A 17,212-nucleotide genomic window follows, 5' to 3' on the forward strand; every position below is an offset into this window, starting at 1 on the left:
GCGATTGCTCGTACGAGATGTGGCAGCTGCCAAGACCGCGTACGGGCCGTACACCACGCCGCTGCCCGCCGAAGCCGTCAACAGCAGCCCCGCTCGGGCACTCCGGGGTGTCAAGTGCCTGGTGCTGCTAGGCCGACCTGCTAGGGGGCTGTTGGAGGCGGCCAAAGCGGCCAAAGTGGGGCATGTGGTGCTTCTGTCCGCGGCACCGGCGGGTATGTATGTCGTGTGCGCCGGTAGCGGTAGCAGGGACGGGGGATGGGGGGAAATCTGGGGATGGGGGGGAAAGACGAACCACACACGATTGAAGCTGCTGCCAGGGCAAGATGGATGGGGGGGAAGGACATTGTATGTATGGATTGTGTGTGGGGGGGTTGGCCGGAGACTCGCATCCCGCCAGAGCGAAGGAGAAGTGGATTGGCAGTTAGTTCGTTTGTTAGTTAGGCAGGTAGATGGATAGGCAGGTTCGTAGATACGTAGGGATGCTTAAAGTGAGTGAGTGAGCGAGGGAGGGAGGGAGGAAGGGCCATGTCACCAGCATGGATGTGGCGAACACGTATCTTGGCCGTACCCATGCCGTACCCATGCCGTGGTCGGCTTCTAGGGTCAAATTCATGTCACATTTGCTCCCCTGCATCTCACCTTGCAGTTGCCGTACTGCACCAGCTGGCGTGGCCGCTTCTGGCCAAGCCGTGTACGTACACGACAAGACATACGACCATACATACATACGCATGCACGTACGCACGCATCCCCTCATGTGCGCACTCGCAGATAGAGCCATGTCTGTGGGTGCGTGTGTTTGAAAACACACACGGCTCTCTGCGGACAAGGTTTCCACAACACATCTCCCCCCCCCCCCTCCACGCCTCCCACCTGCCCTGTCACCTCACACCACCCACCGCACCCTTCCCCCCCCACCCGCAGCTGCCAGTGATGCCGGCGGCCTCAGCCTGGGGCCCTTCTCACTCCTCGGGAGTGGCAGAGCGGCGGCGAGGGAGCTTAGGGACCTGGCGGACTCGACCGCAGAGGCGTCCGTTAAGGCATCCGGTCTTCCGTACAGTGTCGTACAGGTACGAAAGCAGCAGATAGGTGATGAAGACTTTGAAAACCCCCTAACATGCCCCCTATGTTCAAAAAAAATTAGAAAGAGCACAATAATTTTGAGCTATATAAATATGTTACATCCCAACTTACGTTGAAGCCATGTCTTATGAAGCTCGCTTGTCGTACGGCGTGTACGGCAGGTGTACGGCTTTCAAGACCCGGGAAGCACAAGCGGTGACGGCGGCGGCAGCGGAGGTGTGTCCCTCCTTCAGCAGCAACTGAAAGGGTCCGGCGGCGGCGGCGGCGGCGGCAGCAGGCGGGCAGTTATCAGGCGGGAAGACCTGGCGGCTCTTATTAGCGGTTTGGTGGATGCGGTTCCGGAGCGGGGCCGTACACTGCAGGTAATAATAAAAGTGTGACGTTGGTAGTGTGCGTCTTGATGCTGGCTTCTCAAAAGAAAATTGTAAAACGTTTGTAGTGCATGGCTGTTGGGGGTTAGTGGTTAGTGCAATGTGTAGGTCTCCGTTAGTCGTATAAGCCCCAAGTTAGTTAGGGGCCTTTCTTTGAGTGAAAGGACCCCACCCTCCACCGGAAGTTGGCAACTCGAACTTCTAGACGATTCCAACATTTATTGTTGCAGCTCTGGTGACTCTTAATCTATCTCCCGTCGCTTACAATGAACCCTGACATCCCCCCTCCTGTGAATCCCCCACCGGAACCCTGTATGTACGTATGTATGACTTAGATTGTATGTATGTGTATGTATGTATGTATGCCTGACTTAGATCACACTGTGGGCTATGTATGTATGTATGTATGTATGTACTCTGCCGGCAGGCTGTGCCCAGCACGGAGGCGACCGCCCTCGGAGGCTCCCCGCCCTTCTCCCCCCAACGGCGACAAGAAGCTCTGGAAGCGGCGTTACAAGACTTACAAGAGGACGCATCGCCGTGAGACGGAATCGCGGATAGGATTCGTCCTTTTCGTTGTCGTTGTCCTTGTCGTTGCAAATTCGGGGGGGGTACATCGTCATTGTCGCAAGTTCGCAAGTTGTACTGCTTTGCCGTACGTCATGTGTTGTGTTGCTGCGTTTTAGAGGGCCGAGATCACCGGCCAGGTTGATTTATATATAGGTGCATAATGTTTGTGGCATCGGGCCTTATGTTCGGGGGATGTTTGGGAGTGATGCATCGTGTACGTCGTTCGTTTCTGAGATGAGCTGCGAAACTGTAGTAGCTGGCAAAAGATAGAAAGGCGCTTAAGATGCTGGCGGGAGCGCTTTATTCGCGCGTATTTGTAGAAGTTATGTGTGCCGTATTATGTACCACTGCTGTTACTACAGAAATGGCAACGGGATGTGGCGGGAGGCTTCTTCACCACATAGCAGTGGACGGCGACTGAAACAGCAAGTGTGCTTATTTATTGCTGCTGTTTAGTTTATTGTACGACATACATACATGTATAAATATATGTATGTATTTTATTATATTACAAGCGTGAGGGGAAAGGAATGTACTACATGGTGGAGTGTAAGGAACAAATCCGATCCAGTAGAAGTGACACCGGAGCGAGGTACGGCGACTGTACGGCAACGGCAAAGGTACGACACGTGAAAAAGGAAAAAGGGAATAGGAAAGGAACAACAGGCTTATAACGTCATTATTCTCATCATCTCGTCACCAGCCGCGTTGTGACGTCACCGTAACGGCCCGCGTATTCGCAATGTCGTACATTGTCGTACATTGTCATCAAGCTCCCCCCCGTCACCAGACTCCCCCCCGCTCCCACACGTACACATCACTGGTCGGCGGGTCGGGCACACCCTCCCAAACAGCGTCCAAATCTAGAAGGTCGCCGTCGTCCAGGTGCAGAGCGCAGGCGGCCTGACGGCACGGCACAAGAGAGAGATACGGGGAGGTGGTTAAGAGGTAGTTGCAGGTGGTTGCAGTTAGTTAGGCAAATACTACAATTAAGGGTTCCCCCCCAATGTGTCGTACACATTCATGACGAGCCTGGTGCCGTACACATGCACGCTCACATACACACCTGCATGTCGCGGATATGGCGGGTGTTGCGGGCGCCCACTACTGCCGCAGCCACCTGCCATGGGGGGGGATAGGGGGAGTGGGCAGTAGCAGTAACCATCGTGTCGTACCATGTGTTTTTGACATTTTTCGCAACAGAAATGGATGGCGGAGAGCATAGCGGCCATAAAAATGCCCCTCGGGTGCGGAGCTGAGAGAGCTCCCAGGGGTCCGGTCAGTCAGTCGGGGGGTGGGTAGTGCCGCCAGTGCCGCCCATGACGGCGCGTTATCCGGTGGCGTTGGCACGTAAGGCGGCGGCGGCGGCGGCGCGGCGGAAGTGGCGAAACGAAATTATATTGGGAGCCGGTCCCGCAGCGGTCCCCCGCGGTAACAGAGGCAGGGTGCGGCGGCGACAGCGGCGGGCTCGAGGAGCTTTGCAGTTCTTTGAATGTCGCAATGGCCACATACATACATACACTTGAGAGACACGCACGGACCAACCTGCGGTTGGTGAAGGACCCATGCGGTAGCTACGGCACTGGACGAGACGCCGTACCGCTGTGCTACCGTACGTGTGGCCTCCAGCACCTCTTGCATCCAGCCCCATCCCCCTCCGCCACCCGCCGACCCCTGTCCCGCTTGCCGCAGTACGAAGCCGTACTTTTGCTTACTTGCCGTATCCAGGCGGACCCTGCGCGGTAGAAAACGAAAAAAGGGAAGTGACGTTGTGCTACGTCGGGGGAAATGTACGGCAGATGCACACAAACACCTTTCCAAATTCAAAATGTGACGCGCATTATTGCTTAAAAAGAGACAATGAAAAATGTAAATTTTTCGCAAACTTGCAAAGGCATATGTTGGACTGGGGTTGAGGATGTGCTTGCCAAGCGGCGCGGTCTTGTACGACCTTCCGTACAGAGCCTTTTTGTACTTCGCTAAACAAGAGAGGATGACGATCCTACACAAAGATGCACAAGATAATTATTTTTCCTTGCACGGAACAAACGAACAAACACCAAAAATTTACGTACTTGCTCGCCGGGACATTGTAGTACTTGTCCGCCAGCAAGCCACCGGCCACGGTGCCGTACGCCAACAGCTTTATGCCGTACGATGCCGCGGCCTGAACGCCAACATGGCGTGTAAAACACACATGGCAAGTACCACCCAACCCAACAGGCTGATACCGAAAGCAGGTAAGAGGTTTGCATACAGTGCCGTACGACTGTACGACATAGAGCCCTGTACGTCGGTCCCTAGCCTGGAGGCTTGATGTTCAAGAGGCTTCCTAAACCCAAATACACACACGCACATACGTTCACAACCGCCAAAGCTCCCAACTACCATTGCTCCGTACGTACCGATACCACCCAACACAAAGCCGAAACCCCAGCACCGCATATTCCCCCCCCCCGCACCTTCTCCAAGGATACCCAACCCCCCTCAACCGCCCCTCATCTCCATCTCCTCCCCAAAAACACAAAACACACAAAAACACACCTTCTCCATGAATAGTTTTGGTCGTCTGTCCAGGAGCGAGTACTGCACCTGGTTACTGACGAGGCCGACACGGGAATCCACCGCCTGGTGGGCCCCGGAAGGGGGAGGGGGGGGCGGCCGGGGGCAGGTGTAAGGAGATGGAAAGGAGGGAAATACATGCAGCAGCAGCAGTAACAGCATTAGCATCAGCAGAATTAGCTTCAGCAACATCAGCATCAGTAGCATCAGTAGCAGCAGCAACATAACAGCAGTTGCAGCAATACCAGCAGCAGTAGCAGCAGCGGTAGCAGTAGCAATACCAGCAGCAGTAGCAGCAGCGGTAGCAGTAGCAATAACAGCAATTGCAGCAGCAGCAGCAGCAGTAGCAGCAGCGAGGCCAAATCACGGAAATAACTGCCGACGTACAAAGGGGAGGAGAGATGGACGGGGAGGAACGGGAACTGGTGCCGTACACCTGTCGTATACCTGGTGTGTGCGTGTGTGTGTATTAGACCAGGGTACCGTACAGTCTCAATGACAAGTTAAAGCAACCCCTAACCGCCTCCTCATTCCCCCAAGTCCCTTATCACATGCCGTACCGCGGCCAGCTGCGGTACGGCAAAGTTGCAGACGCCCAGGTGGCTGATAAGGCCCTCCTCCCGAAGGTCCTGCGTTGTTGTACAGTCGTACAAATGGACGAACATCGAAGGAATGCTGACAACTGTCAAAATGCAACCCCATCATTGCTGATAACCGAACAAGGACCCCTTCAAATCTTACTACATGCATACGATGTATGCGTACAATATTTTAATTTAACGACATTAATACAGATACGAAACGCAGACAGACAAACTGTACAATTAGTACAGAATACAGAATGCAAATGACACACCACAACTACAACCATTATCCTCCCGCCCAAAAAAGGAAAGGTGATTCAGGACCAGCGGCCCAGACAACGGTACTAACCGCCAGCCATTTGAGCACGTCCAACCACCGACGGTGCCGTACAGGTTCCGCCCACTGCAATTGAACGAGATCCAACCGCTCCCGTCCCAGTCGAACGAGCGAGCTCCGTACGGCCTGCGGTGCGGGCAAGGGGGGAAAGGGAGGGGAAAAGCAGGGGGGAAGAGATTGGGGAGGTTATGTATGTAAGAGCGTGTATTGGAATGCTGCGTGTCATTTTAGGGTTTCGGATTTTAAGGGAGCTTCCGCTAAGGACGTGTGTGTGTATGTGCATGTGCGTGTGCATGTGTATGTGCATGTGCGCGCGTGTGTGTGTGTGTGTGAAGATTACAAAAGTGTGTGTGTGTGAAGATTACAAAGTATCTGACCGGCTCTGACACTGGCAGGGGGTTGCTGCCCAGTCCCAACTTGTGTGAGTGTGAGTGAGTGAGTGCGTGTGTGTATTACACGTCATATCTGGCCGGGCCTGACACCCGCGCTGCCTGATACATGTACGGCCTGATACGTGTACGACCTGGTACGTGTACTACCTGATACGTGTACGACCTGGTACGTGTACGGCCTAATACGTGTACGACCTGATACGTGTACGACCTGGTACGTGTACGACCTGACATTAGAGGCCGGTGTTTTACGACAGCTGCCGCGCACAGCCACATCGTCACACATCATATGTACGACTAAAACACACTTACGTACTCCACCATTGCACGGCTGACTGTGGACATGTCCTCCTCGCTCAAGTACGACAACTTCGTGGCGATGGTGGCTGTAGCAGCGTCCCCTGGGTACAGCCGCAGGTACTGCCCCACCTGCGTTCGAAACAACGATGGCCGCAACGGATTACGAGGACCTATGAAAATGCGGGGGGGAAGCTGTTTGGTTGCTACCTTAAGATTGTTTAACCAACTTAACCAACTTCAAAAACAGACTGATAAACATGATAAGCATTTTCGCATTTTTCATCTTCTATTTTATTTCCCTCCTGATCCGCCACACCGCCGCCTCCGAAGCTCCAACCACCAACCCTTTCCCAACTGTCCCAACCACCAAACCTTTTCCAACTGTCTCAACTACCCACCAGCAGCTCTGCAGGTCCGTAGTTATCCGCCACGTCCAAGGTTGAGATGCCGGCGCGGTGGAAGGCAGCCAGGTCCGTAACCGCCTCACGACCAACGGTACGGTCTGGCGGGCGGTTGGTGGTTGGTGGTTAAGAATACCTGAGACAATAACATTGCATACCGAAGATTTTTTACAACCCTTCACTTAACCGCCTTGTAACTGTTCAACCGTCAACCGTCAACGACCTTAACTTACCCGTCATTGGGTCGCCCTGGTGCCGTCCGCTGAGTTGCCAACATCCGCGAATGATCTTTCCGTTGCGCCATAGGGCCCGGAAGGATATAGGGTCCGGAAGAAGATAAGGCCCAAGAACAAGAAGAATCCAAAGGGGAAAAAAGGGAAGGGGGGAGAGCATGTTTTTCGGCGGTGTGGGAGGGAAACGTTGACAACTTGGGTAACCACTGAAAAGATACCCGAAAAAAACAGGACACGGTTTTCCCCCCTCTCTCCCACACACACATACATACATACATACATGGGAGAACGAGAACAAAGAAACCGCGCGGACCTTACTAACACGGAGCCCATGAGCAAGAGGGACCTGCGGTACGACAGGCCATACACGGCGCTGCGACAGTTGTTGCCGTACTCCTCCGGCCACGTCATCAGGCCCGCCTCCAGCTGCGCCCTCCGGCTGCTGCCCCGCGGGAGATGTAGCCTGAGGTGAGAAGCGGCTGCTGCTGCTACTGCCGCCGCCGCCGCCGGAGGGCATAGCGGCGGCGGCCACCGCAGCAGCAGCTGGCGTTGACGGCGGCGGCGCCAGGATGGCGGCGGCGGCGGCAGAGGCAAAGGCCATGGTCGCGGCTCGGCGGTTGCAGGAGACTGCTGCTGCTGAGGCATCACCATCACCACCGCCGCCACCACCGTTACTGCCGCTGCTGCTGGTGCTGGTGCCGCTGTTACTGCTGCTGCTGCAGGATGGGGTGGGCATGGAGACATTTCCCACTGCACGCTGTTGCGATGTTTGCGTCTGCTTTAATGGCTGTTGCAATTTCATCGTTGGTGACCTCGGATCTTGCCTCTCCTGCGGCGGCAGCAGCAACTGCCGCAGGAACGACGGCGGCGCCACCGTCGCCAATGCCGTACTTTCCGCAATGGATTCCATGCGCTCCCCTTGCGACGACGCAACAAGTTCCGTGTGGTGGTTTAACGGAAAAGGAGATTCGTGGTACCCCTTTGCCACACGTGCGGCCGCGGCCGCCTCCTTTGCCGCAGCCAAATCGCGAGTAGGCTCAGATGCTGACGACCGGGCGACGGTCCGAGATGTCCGAGAAAGGACACGTAAACACAGAAAGGGTTTCGTACTGGCCTTATAGGGCTCGTTGCGCGCGTTGAGGCATGGGTGCCGCCCCTGCGGAATCATTTCCACTAGTGCTGCCGTCGTTGAGTCTAGACGCGAGCTGTTACGGCGGCTAACCGGTGGATACTGTTTATCTTATAAAAGGCATGTTGGTGACATTAACCATGAAGGAATGCAATGCATTTTTCAGGCTTCAATTCCTCAGTTCCGGCCCAAGTCATGAGCTACAAAGCATGAACCCTTTAGTTATAAGCAGGTAACCGGTTTAAGGAGATTGCTTGTTGCATGCACTGCATGCGAGATTGCATCAGCTATGAACGTTTCGGTGGGCGAAAGCTGGATCCATATAACAGAAGGGCTTCAACGACTTCTAACGACTCGCAAGCAGCATAGATTCCTCGTTCAGCGACTTTGAGCAAAGTGTGTTCTTCACGTTATGTCATCATCTACTGAAACAACGTCGACGGACATTCCTCAATTAAGCATGGAACGGGACATAACCCTTTGCGACAGGAGGCTGCTCCGCTGTAATATTTTTTCCATATAACTATATAGTATGCCTTGAATATATTTATCCAGAAAATCTGGGTTATCTGGGACCTGTTGCTCCCTGTTTCGTCACTGCTTGCATGCGAAAGCTTGAAGGCGCCCCGGTTTGCACCCAGGCGACAGAACCCACCTGAGATGTTAACCTTAGAGTCCAATCTGCAAAATACTGGCGCAAAATGGCTGAGATTACTTACTCGGGCCGTGGGAGCCGCGGAGCATCCTCCGGAGCCGCAGCTCCCCAGCCGCAACCGCAGGCCCAGCAGCAGGCGACGAGAAGCCAAAGACCATCAACTGCATCTCCTCGCCTTCAAGGCAACGCTCGGGCAGACCGGTCTCAAAATGTCGCCGGACAGCCGGCATCCGCCAAGCAGATGATGGCCTTCTTGGACTCTGCGGAACGTGCAGCTGCCAAACAACGGCAGCCGTCCATATATCCATCTTCTTCAGATGCAGAGCTGAAAGCAGTTGGGCCTCAGAGCGGCTCCCCCCCGCGGCGGCAGCGGCCCAAGTCCGCCGCGCCCTTACGGACCCCCGGCGGGGCCAAAAACCCCACGACGCCACGTCAGCACGGTAAAATATCATTGTACGACCACGGTACTGCAGACAGCCCTCCGCATCAGATTCCAGGTGTGTAATAATCCCCTTCCTCCTCCCCTCCTGTAGCTGTCCATACTCCATGTTAAGTGGTTAAGAAGGAGAACAGTGGGAAAGAGAAAACTTAAGGTCCCATCCCTTCATAAACACTTCCGTGACGGCGGGGAAAAGGACACTCTGCCGCAGAGTTGACCGACCATGGAAGGCGTTGGTTGGCACCGGTTACGTAATAATCCGTACCGGTGAAAATTTTCTGCCGTACTAGTCATGTTGCAACGGTTACAATGGCTGTTTGAGTTTTAAGCACATTGCCGTACCGCAGTCCGTCGAGTGTAGCGGTACAGACAGGGGGAGTGGGAACCGGGAGGAGGTGCCGTACACGTAGGCATACACACATATTCACACACACTTCATACTCCCACGTATCTCACAATTTCTCCCCTCCCCTCCCCTACCCATTCCCCTCCCCTCCCCTACCCATTCCCCTCCCCTCCCCCCCCTCCTCCTGGGCCCCCAAGGCCCCGTCATCCTTCGTGACCTGGACAAACCCCGACTGGGTTTCCCCACCCGGCCCCCGGAGGAGTTTCTGAAGGCGGGGGAGGGGCTGTCAGTACGGCAACGGAATACCCTCAAGCAGCACCTCAAGCGGAACCCCGTCAATGTGTAAGTGCTTTAAAATTGGGAATGAATTGGGGCGTGAGAGGGAGAGCGTGTGCATGCGTGTGTATGTGCATGTGTGTGTATGTGCATGTGTATGTATGTTTGTGGGTTGATGACCCTTTCGGGTCTACTGCAACCAATTAACCAACAGATGAACTAACTAACTAACTAACTGAGTTCATTCAGCGCATCCATCCAAAACTATTCATAAAACAGCAAAACCCGCGGCAGCCCTGATTTAATTTTTAAATGTCATTCAATAATCTACAACCCAAATCAGTATCGACACATCGTACCTTGAACACTGTTCAACCGTCCCCTCTAACCGTCCAACCACCGTGTAACCGTTATCCGGGGGTTCCCTCAACAAACTCAATTAACTAAAGTCCTACCTGAAATACCTTACATACATACCTGGTGTACGGACTTGTACAGCGAGCCGCCATTCGTACCCGGCACCGGGGGAGTACGACTCGGAGGCCGTACTTCTGGTCGACATGCCGGTGGCGCCGGTGGGGGGGTTACGGGTGGAGCTGGGGTTTCACCTTCCCCCCACACCCCCTCACCGCGGAATGGGGGAACCCCCCTGGACTGGAGTGCCGCTCCCCCAAAACACGTGAGTTTGGAGTGTGGGGTTGTGGGGTTGTGGGCGGGAGTAGTGTGTTTTTGGGGAAAAAGAGTCGCATGCGTGCGAGCAAGCGAGCGAGAGAATGTGGGGATGTGAATGGTACGCCTATGCTGCCCTTGCAGCAACCCTACCTGTCTTCCATCCTAGCCAACCCCCCTTACCCCTGGGCTGGGTTTGCTGCTTTTCGGAACCAAGTTTTGCATTCTCCGACGATGGTTGTACATGCATTCTGCATTCCCCGAAATGCACCCAACCCAACTTACCCTCCTCCGTACAGCGTTCCCGTACTCTTCTCCGTACATATTACGACAATGGTACGTTAGATTTCGTATCAGTGAGGTGGCGGGGCAATCGGGCAGACGCGCTTGTGTGGGCCAGGGGCGTTACGAAAGGACCGGAGCAAGGAGGGCCGTACAGTCGTACGTACGTGTCCTGGGCTCCGGAACCACCCTCGGAGTTGGACGTACCTACCTGGCTGCCCATCTTCATCGACGGTGTACGGGAGTACGACGAGCCGTACAGGTTTTTGGCGATACGGGGCTCGGAGGAGCTGCTGCTCAAGGCTGGGGACACGTGAGTCAGTCAGTCAGTCAGTCAGTCTGTCTGTCTGTCTGTGTATTCAAGCCTTTGTGTGTTGTATTCGCGTGCGGATGTACAACAACAGAGGTACATTAAACCTTCCTTCGCCTTCCCCACTACCCCCTTCCCCTTTGCCCGGCCCCCCCCCTTCCCCCCCTCCCCCCCTCCCGCCCCCCTTTGCCCGCCTCGCCCCCCCCCAGACTCCACACATTCGCCACCGCCCTGGTGCCTCCAATAAAGAGCTGCCTCGATACACGGGAACCCACTGTCGTAGCTGTCGTACTGCAACTCATGAGCGCAGCTCTCAGCACTGACCCACGGGTCGCTCAAGAGTGGGTGCCACATTACTGGATGTTTGCACAGGTAGTACGGCACCGTGGGGGTTGGGGAGGGGGTGCGAATTGTGGGGAAGTGGGTGGGTTGGGGTTGGGGTTTGGCGTAAAGGGGTGTGGCTGAGGGGGGTCCTCTGTGTTTTTTTTCCGATCGTAAGCTAGCGGACAAAGCAAGGGGGGTTCTTGTTACCACAGCGCTCGACGCAGAACGGCGTGACGCAGAAGGTTTACTGACCGTGAACGTGTGTGTGTATGTGTGTGTGTGTGTCTCCCCCTTCTTTAACCCTAGCCGTCGTTGCCCTTCCACTTCACCATCAGCACACACACCCTGGTGGTTCGCAGGTCTTGAATCTGTTTCGCTCCAGGGGTGGAGGCCTCGTGGTGGAGATGGGCTACAACAGCCGGGCTGTAGCGAGCTGCCGCCGCCTCGCCGCCGAGTTCATGACGGCGTTCGAGGTGGCGGGCGGAGAGCTGGCGACGGCGGCTGTACGGCGGTACTCGCCGGGCCACGACCCCGCCGTCACTGACGCCAGCATGGCGCGTGCGGCGGCCAAGGCGGCGGCGAAGGAGGCAGAGGCTGGAAAGACACCCGGCACCTTCAAGCCCTTTACGCTGTTTTAAGGTTTTCGCAACTGGTTTTCCTTTCCCAGCTGCCCGGGTGTTAGGGTGGTTGGGGTGGTTAAGGTGGTTAACGTGGAGGCGGTGTTGTTGTAGTGGTGGTTGTGGATTGACACAGTGGTGGTTGGGGTCTTAAACCCCGGGGACGATGGAGGGGGGGTTGGTAGTTCGTAGTTGGTGGTTTGTGTGTGTGTGTGTGTGTCGTCCGCTGTGTACTTCGACTAGGGTGAGATGGGGCCAGAAAGGGGGGATGAGGGGTGAGGAAGGGGGGGATCCAGTCCTGCCCGACCCAACGCGGATGACTAATACACCGTGTCTAAATGGTCGTACTGGAGCGGCGATGCGGCTCCGCCGCGTTCCGGGCCTTATAATCCTAAGCGTTCTTAACGGCGTTCTTGCCGTTATGGCGGAAAGAGGCGTGGAACCTGTAAGGCTCGGTGATGCGGATGTACATACAGACGTACCTACAGAGCTGGACATATATACGAATGTACGTCCCCCTCCCCCTATCCGGCCCCCAGAGATATCACTCACTTTATGTCGGGTTTCTTGTCGTGTCCTCAGCGTGTGTCCCTATCAAGAATTTTAGCTATAATAAGCAGCAGCAAATGCTCTTCTTCCAGACACGTGCTCCTTAAACACACATGCTCTGCGATGGTTGTAGTGCTAGGTGGTTGGGTCGGTGCGTGACTCTCCGTGCGAGAAAGGTTTCCGACTGAATTTCCTGTTCCCTTATGAAGCTGGGAATAAGCCCCACCTAGCTGTGGCATCACAACTCAAGCAAGCTAGCAAACGAACTGGCAAGGATTCTTGCATACAGTAGGCTCTACGAACTTGCACTTCGTTGAAAAAGATGCGCTTATTGTTTCACAGCTCTCGCGCTGGCTTAACATCTCGCTCCATCGAGCGGCCTTTTACCAACGTGAGGCCTCGTAAGACGCACGCATGTGTGGTTCAAAGGACGATCAATAGCATCACAGATCAGGATGGTGAAAACTATTTGGGTAGAGCAAACGGTTTGAGCGGAGCCGAAGCGGAGCAAAATGACAGCCCGCTGGAGCTCGGCCGTCGTGGCGCGCTGGTGGCGTTGGTCAGCGCTTTAGGCTCGGTATCCATTTCATCAAGCACTTTGCTGCTGCCGGAACCAGCGCTCGCGGACGATTTTGTGACACTGCCATCGGGCATCAAAGTGCTCACCATCCGGTGGGTTGCGGAGAGTTGCTGTGTAGCGTCATGCCTGGGAGAGAAGGGGGCTGTATGGCTGAATGATTATGGCAGGGAAAATGGCTCTTCAGTGACTCGGGAAGTTTCGCTCCGGCTGCTTTCCGCCCTCTGCCCGCTCTCCAGGGAGGGTGAGGGCGCCCAGCCTCGTCCGGGGGACACGGTAGTGGTGCACTGGGCGGGATTCACCAAGGGATACCAAGGTACGTACGGTCGAATTACGACAGTACGTCACAACAATTGTTGTATTGATGATTGATTTACATTGCAATGTAAATTGCATAACATATGCCTGGTTGTTTTGCGCCTGTTTGGAGTCCTCCCTTCATTGGCCGTGCACACCCCCCAACAGACCCCCCAACACACCCCCCAACACACACACACACACACACACACACACACACACGCTCGTCCTGTGTGCATGAGGTCGTTCACCTCGGCGTGCGGGTATGGGTGTTAATATTGGGGGCATTGCTTAATTTAGCGTTACTTATTCGGCGGTGATGTTGATGTTGCTGACGGCCTTGATCTCCCTTGATCTGCCTCTGACTATTTTTGACGCCGCTGATATGACGTTGCTTGTTTTGGCGGCGTTCTTGGCGTTGCTGAAACGGGCGTTGCTTTTTTTGGCGTTGCATTCTCGCCGTCGCCATTCATATTACGGTGTTGCCTAACTTGGCACCGCTCATCCTGGCGTTGCTTCTCTTGGTTGGGCTGCTACAGGCAAGGTGAGGTGCATGGTAGAGGTTTCAGATTCATGGGGTATGAGGTCCTGTATAGGCAACCTCTGCGTCCAACCCCTCTTCCTCCCAAGCAAATCCCTCATCAATGTTATCAGCTATCCAACGGTACCACAACCACCAGCGCAACCACCCTAAGCAAAATGTCAACCACCTCAATTTCTGTCTAATGCCCTTTTGCCCTTTCGGACAGCGCATCGACAATACGAGCATTCGGGACGAGCCGTACGAATTCAAGTTGGGCGCTGGACAGGTGTGTATGTATGTATGTATGTATGATGCGTGGGAGGGGGCACATATCTTCACTTGTGGCCGCTACCCGGCTGCTAACCCTGCCTTCCCCGGTATTTCGGGGCACCCTCATCCAGTCACCCTAGCCGACTTCTCAGTGAATTGCTTAGGTTCCGCACCCACCACCAGCATCCAATGGAATCTACCGGGTCGACGGCGAATCCTGTAGGTCGGAGCCTCTGGGGGCATTGATACGTGCATTACCTATAGTGCCTCACCTGCAAAATTGTAAAAATCAATGAAAACGAACGATCCTACCAGGGATCGAACCTGGAATCTCCGGTTCCGTAGACCGGCGCTTTATCTATTAAGCCATAGGACCTCTGGTGTGTTTGGAATGGAGCTTGCACAGATGAGCATAATATATGAATATATATGAGTATGTGGTTGTCATTTCAGTAACCGAGCGGCGAGTGAGTGTGTCTGTGTGTATGTTCGCGGACTGCGGGCGCGTAGGGGAATGCATGCGTTATACGTCAACCATGACCCCTATGATGTGTACGGTCTGTACGGCAATGCCTGCAGGCCATCAAGGCGTTTGAGCTGGCGGTGGAGAACATGCGGGCAGGAGGTATGTTGTACGGCTTTACGATTACTAGCATGGTACGAAAACGTTATGCCGCGTCGGAGTACGGGCCTAAGTAGAGGGCGCTTTCTGGAGGCCGTTCCGTTAACAAAACTAAGGGCACCGACAGAAGATGCTCGCATACATATGAAGAGGGGACGCAATCTAATAAAAATAGTCCCAAGGAAAAGAGTTGGAGAGGTTACTACCCGGCATCCCCCGTTGTACGTCTTTCAACTGCATCTCACATACCTTTCATGTTCGTTGTCTTTAGGCTGGCTCTTGTGGTCCACCAGGCTGATCTGGCAACAGCTCCGAAACCCTAAAGCCCGTTTTGGCGTCAACCACCCTCCCTCCCCCTCCCCCCGTTCATCCCTCCCGTCCCGCCCCCCCGCAAACCCCAAAGGTATCGTGCGTGTGGAGGTCCCCGGAGAGCTTCCCGAGCTGAGCTACCCCTTGGCCCGGGGGGAGAGGTTCACGGGGGAGCTCATTTCACCTGACTTGAAGATCTACAAGTACAGGTGAGGAGCACGGGGGGTGGTTGGGGTTTCGTGGGATTGGGGGGGAGATGGATGGAAAGGGCAGGAGAGCAGGAGGGGAGAGTGTGTGGGTATGTATGTATGCGTGTGTGAATGTGTGTGAGCTAATAAACCGAGCCGCCGTACACGTACCACTGTACGTGGTACACGTAATACCCCTACCGTATTCTGCCGCTCGTCATGATGATGTTCAGCGCACTGTGTATTTTTCAGGTACGGGCCGCAGCCTGCGGAGCTGGGCGGCCAGCGGGCTCTCGACTTCGTGTTGGACAACCGCACCCTCAAAGACTTCAACCGCACCTTGCTGTTTGACATCAAACTGTTGGCTGTGAGGCGCAACAGTAGCAGTGGCAGTAGCTAGCAGCAGTCGCCACAACAGTAGCAGTAGCAGTAGCAGCCAACGGAAGTCGGAGGGGATAATGGCCAGGGTGCATAGTACGGTGGCGTAGGAAGCCTTACGTATTATAGCACCTTGCCCCTTACGTTGCAGATGGCCGTCCTCTTCCTCTTCCTTGGAAGAGAATTGGAAGAGGATTGGGTGGCGGATGGGAGGAAAGGAGGAGGAAGGAAGGAGGTGAGGGGTTCGATGTGATGGTTGTGGCAAAGGCCGTTCGTTTAAAGAGACACTCATACAAACCGCAAACACACACGCACATGGTTCGTGTGGGCGGGGGGTTGCCCGGGTGCCTCCCCGGGGGGTTCTCCCCCCTGCTCCGACGTTTGCGTCGGATATCCGCCCCGCCCTGCTGGCTGTGTGTAGTTTGTTCATTTTTGCGCCGTTGTGTGACATCGTCCTGTGACAGTGATGTTGAGATTGCCGGTTGCTTCCATAAGACTGCGGCATGGCGAATGCTGCGAAGGTAATGTACAAGGCTACAGGTCCACAGTTCTGCGACAGTGATGTTGGCGGTGGTTTGCTGGTGCGGGGGGAGCTGTGACGGTGGGGAAACGTTATGGTGCACAGACATAAGGCGATGATCTTACGGTTGCAAGCCGACCTGCCGGTAATCTTCCTTAGGATGTAAATTGGCGGGAAGCTCTGTTGCGCTGACATGTGTTGTTTCCTTGCATGCAGTAAATGCATCTTGCGTTGCAATGCAGGAGCAAAGAGCTACTGGCAGTAGGTCACGACGGCATGCTTCTTGCCCAACAGATGATGACCAGCAGAATCACTGAGCCTCGCGTGGAAAGAGACATTAGTGTAAATAAACAAATTGAAACCATGAGACTGGTGAAATTAATACCGGACCAGTTAAAAACTACATTCAGGGGAAAAAGTCCATGGATGTCAAACTTCTGACAACAGGCGAAAGGGTCAGAATTTCCAACGCGATTTGGTGGTGTTGAAAAACACCGGATTGAATGTTGTGCTTCGTTTGCCGCGAAGGCCAACAAAGCGAGTGGACTGAACGGGCTTAACCACCGAAGCCGTAGAGGGTGCGGCCCTGGCGCTTGAGGGCGTAGACGACGTCCATGGCCGTGACGGTCTTGCGACGAGCGTGCTCGGTGTAGGTCACCGAGTCCCGGATGACGTTCTCAAGGAAGTTCTTCAGCACAGTGCGGGTCTCCTCGTAGATGAGGCCGCTGATGCGCTTGACACCACCACGGCGAGCCAAACGGCGAATAGCGGGCTTGGTAATGCCCTGGATGTTATCACGAAGTACCTTGCGGTGACGCTTGGCTCCACCCTTGCCCAGACCCTTGCCACCCTTGCCGCGACCAGACATCTTGCAGAGAAAACTGTAAGTTCCGAAGGAGGACGAATTGCAGGTGTTAAAGGAAGATTGTATTATGCCTTGAAAAGGGCTATCGGTGCAATTTATACCTGTATTCGGCAAGCATTCCAGTACGCTTCGGATCGCCTTTGCCATTTGGATCACCGGGGCAACGGCCACCGTACAACTGCCTTCGCGAATCCCAAATAAGACAGCCGCGAGGTCCACAGCTAATCACAACTT

General features: G+C 54.8%; 4 protein-coding genes across 4 annotated transcripts; 2 read left to right on the plus strand and 2 right to left on the minus strand.

The window, feature by feature from the left end:
* Positions 1 to 2,807: 2,807 nt before the first annotated feature.
* On the minus strand, positions 2,808 to 6,993 carry VOLCADRAFT_97847 (uncharacterized protein; the record flags this gene model as incomplete). Its single annotated transcript, XM_002956799.1, has 10 exons — positions 2,808 to 2,927; positions 3,091 to 3,144; positions 3,570 to 3,759; positions 4,100 to 4,191; positions 4,569 to 4,652; positions 5,147 to 5,215; positions 5,520 to 5,633; positions 6,212 to 6,328; positions 6,598 to 6,701; positions 6,834 to 6,993. 10 exons carry the CDS (start codon positions 6,991 to 6,993, stop codon positions 2,808 to 2,810), a joined length of 1,104 nt encoding a protein of 367 aa, XP_002956845.1.
* A 1,258-nt stretch (positions 6,994 to 8,251) lies between these two features.
* Positions 8,252 to 12,345, plus strand: VOLCADRAFT_107402 (uncharacterized protein; the record flags this gene model as incomplete). The annotated part of the gene is made up of 7 exons (XM_002956749.1): positions 8,252 to 8,263; positions 8,742 to 9,114; positions 9,600 to 9,744; positions 10,647 to 10,683; positions 10,827 to 10,942; positions 11,149 to 11,311; positions 11,623 to 12,345. 7 exons carry the CDS (start codon positions 8,252 to 8,254, stop codon positions 11,899 to 11,901), a joined length of 1,125 nt encoding a protein of 374 aa, XP_002956795.1. The 3' UTR covers positions 11,902 to 12,345.
* Positions 12,346 to 12,726: 381 nt separating this feature from the next.
* VOLCADRAFT_121571 (uncharacterized protein) lies at positions 12,727 to 16,291 on the plus strand. Its single transcript, XM_002956750.1, has 7 exons — positions 12,727 to 13,101; positions 13,246 to 13,322; positions 13,843 to 13,847; positions 14,053 to 14,112; positions 14,676 to 14,721; positions 15,122 to 15,236; positions 15,468 to 16,291. Exons 1-7 carry the CDS (start codon positions 12,752 to 12,754, stop codon positions 15,613 to 15,615), a joined length of 801 nt encoding a protein of 266 aa, XP_002956796.1. The 5' UTR covers positions 12,727 to 12,751; the 3' UTR covers positions 15,616 to 16,291.
* Positions 16,292 to 16,669: 378 nt separating this feature from the next.
* On the minus strand, positions 16,670 to 16,981 carry hstH4-3 (histone H4; the record flags this gene model as incomplete). Its single annotated transcript, XM_002956800.1, has 1 exon — positions 16,670 to 16,981. One exon carries the CDS (start codon positions 16,979 to 16,981, stop codon positions 16,670 to 16,672), a length of 312 nt encoding a protein of 103 aa, XP_002956846.1.
* Positions 16,982 to 17,212: the final 231 nt, after the last annotated feature.

The sequence above is a fragment of the Volvox carteri genome (genome assembly GCF_000143455.1).
Source record: "Volvox carteri f. nagariensis unplaced genomic scaffold VOLCAscaffold_65, whole genome shotgun sequence".
NCBI classification, from domain to species: domain Eukaryota; kingdom Viridiplantae; phylum Chlorophyta; class Chlorophyceae; order Chlamydomonadales; family Volvocaceae; genus Volvox; species Volvox carteri.